Genomic DNA, 6,713 nt, shown 5'->3' with positions numbered 1-6,713 from the left:
TATAATTCATATAGAATGAAAACCAGGACTATGAGGAACAGGGATAAGGGGAACAGCTAGGCAGAAGTGAATAGAGAAATACGATTCCCACCCCCCACCACCAATTTTTAGATTTACCATACCTTTAAATATTAAAAAAAAAACGTTAACATGTATCTTAAAAAGTGCTATTATAACTCTATCAACAAGCAATTTTTAGTTCATTCTTTTATTTTCAATACTTATTTTTATCATCATTTTTCTCTTTTACAGGATAATTACAATGGTTTAGGAAACAAAACTATGTAGAAGAATGTTAAATAGTTTTTTACAAATAGCTTGCTGCTTACAAGAAAGTCCATATAACCTCATTCCTCCAAACATAACATTGTATCTCGTACTAAATCAAATAGCTTGTAGGAAATTAGTATTAAATAGCAAACACAGACACACAAAAAACACACACATATATATATATAAATAACATAAAATAGAGTTTGACTCTAACGTGATGCTTAACAAAGCAAACTATGATGCAATATGTATCAACTTCATTAATTGGACAAGTCCAACGAAGCACAAATCGGGCATGCACTACACTCTCAACCACCAACTCCAGCTAGATTCTTTTTGTTCATGGGCTCTGTCCAATTCCATTCCAGAGAGCATCCGTTTTACATCTTCTTGACTCTGTGGCTGTAAAGAGAAAAAGAAAAGAAAAGACTCTTTTATTTTTCAGTTTTTAACAAACCAATGTCATGTAATCTGTAAATTATATAAATAGGAGGCATCTTTGCAACAAAAGCCAAGCAGCTAGCAACTATCAAATTCATAGAAGAATCTTATACAGCATGGGAAAATCATTAAATTAAAAAAAAATTTTATTTATTTTATTTTATTTTTTTAAGATTTTATTTATTTATTTGACAGAGGGAGACACCACAAGAGAGGGAACACAAGCAGGGGGAGTGGGAGAGGGAGAAGCAGGCTTCCTGCGGAGCCGGGGACCTGATGCGGGGCCGGATCCCAGGACCCTGGGATCATGACCTGAGCTGAAGGCAGATGCTTAATGACTGAGCCACCCAGGCGCCCCTAAAAAATTTTTTTAAATGATGTATAAGTGGAAAAAATGAATTTTTGTTTTCATGATCCAACTCAAATTTCCCCTTTAAAATTCTACACTGCTGGGGTGCCTGGGGTGACTCAGTTGGTTACACAACCAACTCTGGAGTTCTGCTCAGGGTCATGAGATGGGGCTCTGTGCTCAGCACAGAGTCTGCTCGAGATTCTCTCTCTTCCTCTCCCTCTGCTCTTACCCCCGCTCTTTCTCTCTCTAAAATAAATCTATAAAAAAATAAAATAAATAAAATTCTACAGTGCTTAGGCTAAAGGGTCCCAGCCAGCCTATGATCCACCACTCTGCACATGACCTTTGCCCCAGACATTTGAAGAGGGGCTGATGGTAAATGTCCCATACCTGAGGATATGCACAGCCTTTTTCACCCACTTCTTCTTTGGATCTGCACACACAGCCAATCTTTTCTTTGTGTAAAAGCTTAAAAAAAAAAATTGATTTGTGCTTAAAGAGTTTTCAATTGCTATTTCACAGAACTTGCAATGGAAATTTTGTATTCCAGTGGACTGCTCTACCCACTAAGCATTTTATTTATTTCCAAGGTGAAACAAAATACAAAAAAAAAAAAAAAAAAGAATTGTTTCTGATAAATCTTAATGCAGGAAATGAAAGTGATTCTCTCCTTTCTCTGTATTTTAACAAATATCTGTGCAATGACTGGAAAATAAGTCTCAGAATTGTTATTTAATTTTGTTGCTGGTGGTTACATAAAATATATGTATATCCAACCAATAACCTATATCATTCTGAAGTATAATATTGTAGACGGATCGATTATTACATGTGAAAGTATAACAACTCTTGAGTTTTTACTTACAGCCCCAACCATTCTCTGGTAGAAGATGCTCATTTCAAAATTTATGTCTCCTATATTTTCCTGAGATGGCATGTTAGTAGCTTATAAGTTTATCTTAAAAAGTGATTTTGCACTCAACTCTGTTCTTAAAAAAAAAAAAAACTAAACTTTTGCCTTATTCCAGTCCTATTTAAACTTTGGAATACATATGTACTATCAAAACAAACATATCTTTGCCCCATCAGTTATTTCTGAAACTCCAAAAAGACAAAAATTTTTTTACACTTGCAATTCCCACTTACTCCTGACACAATCGAATGACAGTCAATGAATAACTTACATGACAGCATTGATGTCACAAGCTTCATTCGCCAGCTGCTGTGTGAAGCCCGCGATAAATCTGGGATGAAGGACATGTTCTGTATATCGAAGACAGCAATCAAAGTTGCTTGCTGCTGAAAAGACATTAAAGGTATTGAGTATACATGAATGAATTTATCCTGTAATAGGTATTATGGAACTACTCAAAGCTGTAGTTGTACATGGTAAAGAAACTATTTAGAGAAACAGTTCCAATGTCTTTGAGACCTGATTTAATGTAATTTCCAGCTCTCTTAAAAAAAAGAGGGGGAGAGCTTATATGCTGGGAGATTTGGTTTAATAATACAGTTTAGAAGCCCGTGACTTCTAACAAAAGGAATATCTCTAGTGAGAAACACAAATTGACAGTGTTTTATTTAGGTTCATTATAATCACTCAAGAATATGACTATCTCTCACTTGAAGAAACTCTTGTAGATAAACTTCCAAATTCAGAAAATGAATAAATATGGAGATTTTAATCTATCACTTAGTACGGAGCATTGAGAGGAGGGGAATGATAAGAAGTTACAAAGGAAAATGCAATTTATAGGAGCTTCAAAAGCACTTTGAAATTGTGATATTAGTGGAAATATTTTGGTCATAAAAGTTCAACACGTGCATTTCCAGGAATGCCCCTGTTGCTAAAAGTGATGTACTCTCACAGCCATAAAGCAATACTCAAATACTCCCCCAGGTTAAATTATAACCTGCTGTAAGGTAAGGGATCAATGTTATCTCTAAGTTGGCAAGAAATGGCCCAAAGCCATGTAAGGATGGAGAGGTCAGATGCCATAATCTGCCCCAAAGGATGAGTTTTGAAGTTTACTAAAACTATTTAGGTGGGAGGTGAAAAAGTTGGAAACGTGGGAGTGTTTCCTACGTTTCAGAATGACAACCCCATTCACTGGTAACATGACAACTTACATCACTCCCCAAAATAGCACTTTGGCCTCGTTGCCGAGCTTGGGGGGTCTCTCAGAACCCAGCCACCCCAAATATCTGCTGGGATTGAGAGCAGAGGAGAAAAAAAAAGCCTGATCAGCAGCAGTAACCGTTTGCTCCTCACTCACCCAAAGAGCTGACAACTCCCATCACTTCTGAAGACTTTCCAACAGGCTCCCATTCTTTGGGGACCCCCAGGGGAGCTCAAGGCTTAGAGGAGAATGAAAACACTTCTTCGTCCCGTGTCAGCAGAAAGAGTGATACTTACCTTCTGACTTGCTGCAAAGGTGGATGAGCAACACTGACATCAAAGCAGCCAGGAGCAAATTCTTGCTACTGCACATCATTTTCAGCTCAAAGAATAGATCTGCTCAGGGCTGGGTACCCAGTGCTCTGGGAGCGCTGCTAGGTTCTGACAGTAGACTGTGTCTGGGATAGCCCTACTTATAGCACATATTGGGAATGTACACAGAAGGCGTGTTCTGACATGGGTTTTCCCCCATTGATCAACCTGCCCCATCATGTCGTCACAAAGAAAAACCACAGGGAAAACTTCCTGCCTTTCCCTAATGTTGGGAAGCGGTGAAGGTCAGGGTTTGGGGGGAGGTGTTTGAGAAGGGGAAAATCCTATTAAATCCTTTGGGTTTGCATAGAGGGAAAGCAGCCCAGCCCTGTGGTTCAGAAATGGGTTTCATGCAGTTTTAACTTAATCTCTTGCCTCTGAAAAGAGAGGACAAAGATTAACAATGATCCAAAGGTCAGCCCTACACAGGAACATTACAGGACTCTATTGTTACACTCTATTTGCTTTCCAGAGTCAATTGGGAGCAGGAGGATGATAGGATGCCAGGCATACTTGGGGATGCATTTATAATTGCACAGTTGGTGCTCAGCTATCACCAAAGACCTGGAATTTCTAGGCTACCATTCAGATTAGGTAACATGACAATGCTGTAGTAGTGTTCCCAAAGTTGGTGGAAAATACCAGCCCTTAAATAAGACTCAAGCCTCAGCTTCATCTTGATGTCATGTCAATTCTTCTAAGAATCTTCTACATTTGAATGACTCTAATCAATACTGTAGCCCAGAAAATAATCCCCAACTGCCCTTGACTCTGCATTCTGAGGTAGTTACATAGCTCCACACCAAGCCTCAGAAGGGTTGAAGAAAAAAGACAATCAACAAAATTAGTGTCAAATAATAGTGATAATGATCATAATGTAATATGAATCCCTAACCTATGATGGTATAATGAGAACTCTCCACAAGGGAAAATATCATTCTGTGCTAGGGATTAGGTTTGCGGGAAAGGAGTTTTTGGAGTTAATGTTAATTTTTTCTATCCTACCACAGGCACGGTTACATATATCTACACATATGTTAAAATGCCTAGAACTATACATCAAGAGAAAAAAATGACTTGTATTGTATGATTATTTAAAAAATAAATTTAAAAACCATTAAAATCATTAAACAAAAACTATCCACTAAACATAAATATGTTGAAAGTAAATAGGTCAAAAAAGACATACCATGTAAGCAGTTTAAAAAAAAAAAGAAAACTGGAGTTGCTATATCTGGCAAAATATATTTTAAAACAAATATTGTTACTAGAGTGAAAGAGGGAGTTCCATAATCATAAAGGAGCAATCCATTGGGAAGATACAAGAATTATGACCATACATACACCTAACAATAACATCCAAAAACACATGAAGCAAAATTGACAGAATCGAAGGGAGGAATAAGCAATTCAACAATAGTCAGATTTCTCAATACCACATTTCCAATAATGAACAGAAAAACCAGACAGAAAACCCACAAACAACACTGTAAACCAACTAGACCTAATAGACATCTATAGAACACCCTACAACAGAACAGGCTTCCTCCTCAAACGCATATAGAACATTCTCCAAGATAAATCATATGCTAGGTCAGAGAATGAGTCTTAATAAATTTAAAAGGATTGAAATCATACCAAGTATGCTTTCAAAACCACAATGGAATTAGAATCAATAACAGAAGGAACTTTGGGAAATTTACAATAATATGTGGATATTAAATGATATATTCCTGTATAACCAGTGTATCAAAGAAAAAATCATAAAGAAAGTAGAAAATACTTTGAAATGAATGAAAACGAAAACACAGTGTACCAAAATTCATGTGGTACAGCGAAAGTACAGCTCAGAGAGAAACTTACAGCAGGGATACATGAAATAAGAAAGAGCAAAACAATAGAGGAAATCAGTGGAACTCGAAGTTGGTTCTTTGAAGAGGTCAACAACATTAACAAGCTTTAACTAGACCAACCAAAACAAAGCAGATGCAGGGGTGCAGGGAACAAAAGAGGGGTCATCACTACCAACTACAAGAAATAAAGAGGACTATGAACAACCATATGCCAACTAGTTAGATAGCATAGAGGAAAGGGACAAATTAGTAGAAAGGTCTAAATTCCTGAAACTAACCAAGAAAACAGAAAGTTTAAAAAGCTCCATAACAAATAAAGATATCACATTGATAACTAAAAATCTTTCCATAAAGAAAAGCCCAGACACATACGGCTTCATAGTAAATTCTACCAAACATTAGGAGAAAAATTGAAGCCAATTTCTTCAAAAACTTTCCCAGTATGTAAAAGAGGAGGGAACAATTTCTAGCTCATTCTATGAGGATAGTATCACACTGATATCAAGGTAAGATAAAGACATCACAAAAAAATAAAACTACTGGTCAATATCCCTTAACAATACAGACATACACACAAAAAATATACTCTACAAAACATTAGTAAATGGTATCCAGAGACATATAAAAAGGATCATGCACCATAACCAAGTGGGATTTATCCTAGGAAATGCAATACATAATACTAACTGAATAAAAAATGTATGAAAAGCATGTGACAAAATCCAACACCCTATGATAAAAAAACACTCAACATACTAGGAAGAGGAAAGAACTTCCTCAATCCGATAAAAGTCATCTATGAAAAATCCCACAGCTAATCTCATACTTATTGCTGAACAACTGAATGCTTTCCTCCTGAGATCAAGCCCAAGACAAGGATGTCCATTCTCACCAGTTCTATTCAACATTGTACTGGAGATTCTAGCCAGGACAACTAGACAAGAGAAGGGGAAGGCCCCCAGACTGGAAAGGAAGAAGTAGCTATCTTATTTGCAGATGACAGGACCATATATATATAGAAAATCTTAAAGAATCCACTAAAAAAACTATGAGAACTAATAAGTTCAGCAAGGTTGCTAGAGTTGAGATCAATATACAAAAATCAATTGTATTTCTATACACTATCAATGTTCATTGATAATAATGTCCACCTGAAAATAAAACTAAGAAAACAATTACTTTTACAATAGCACCAAAAAAAAAGAATAAAATACCCAGGCATAAATTTAACAAAAGATGTGAAAAATGTGACTAAAGTTACAAAACATTATTAAAGAAATTAAAGAAGACTTCTAAATAAATG

The 6,713-nt window shown here is 36.3% G+C and overlaps 1 protein-coding gene across 2 annotated transcripts; it reads right to left on the bottom strand.

Annotated features, from left to right (window-relative positions):
• Positions 1-204: 204 nt before the first annotated feature.
• Positions 205-3,620, bottom strand: CCL20 (C-C motif chemokine ligand 20). 2 transcript variants are annotated; one of them, XM_027591055.1, is made up of 4 exons: positions 3,483-3,620; positions 2,251-2,365; positions 1,457-1,534; positions 205-675 (listed from the first exon to the last, which is right to left on the bottom strand). In XM_027591055.1, exons 1-4 carry the CDS (start codon positions 3,559-3,561, stop codon positions 654-656), a joined length of 294 nt encoding a protein of 97 aa, XP_027446856.1. In that variant the 5' UTR covers positions 3,562-3,620; the 3' UTR covers positions 205-653. The 2 variants fall into 2 exon arrangements, with proteins under 2 accessions (XP_027446856.1, XP_027446857.1); XM_027591056.1 differs by having other exon boundaries at positions 2,251-2,362.
• Between the last annotated feature and the right edge of the window lie 3,093 nt (positions 3,621-6,713).

This window comes from Zalophus californianus, chromosome 3 (assembly GCF_009762305.2).
Source record: "Zalophus californianus isolate mZalCal1 chromosome 3, mZalCal1.pri.v2, whole genome shotgun sequence".
In the NCBI taxonomy this organism is placed as follows: Eukaryota; Metazoa; Chordata; class Mammalia; order Carnivora; family Otariidae; genus Zalophus; species Zalophus californianus.
Note: the sequence above shows the minus strand (reverse complement) of the source record. Positions and strands in the feature narration are given on the sequence as shown.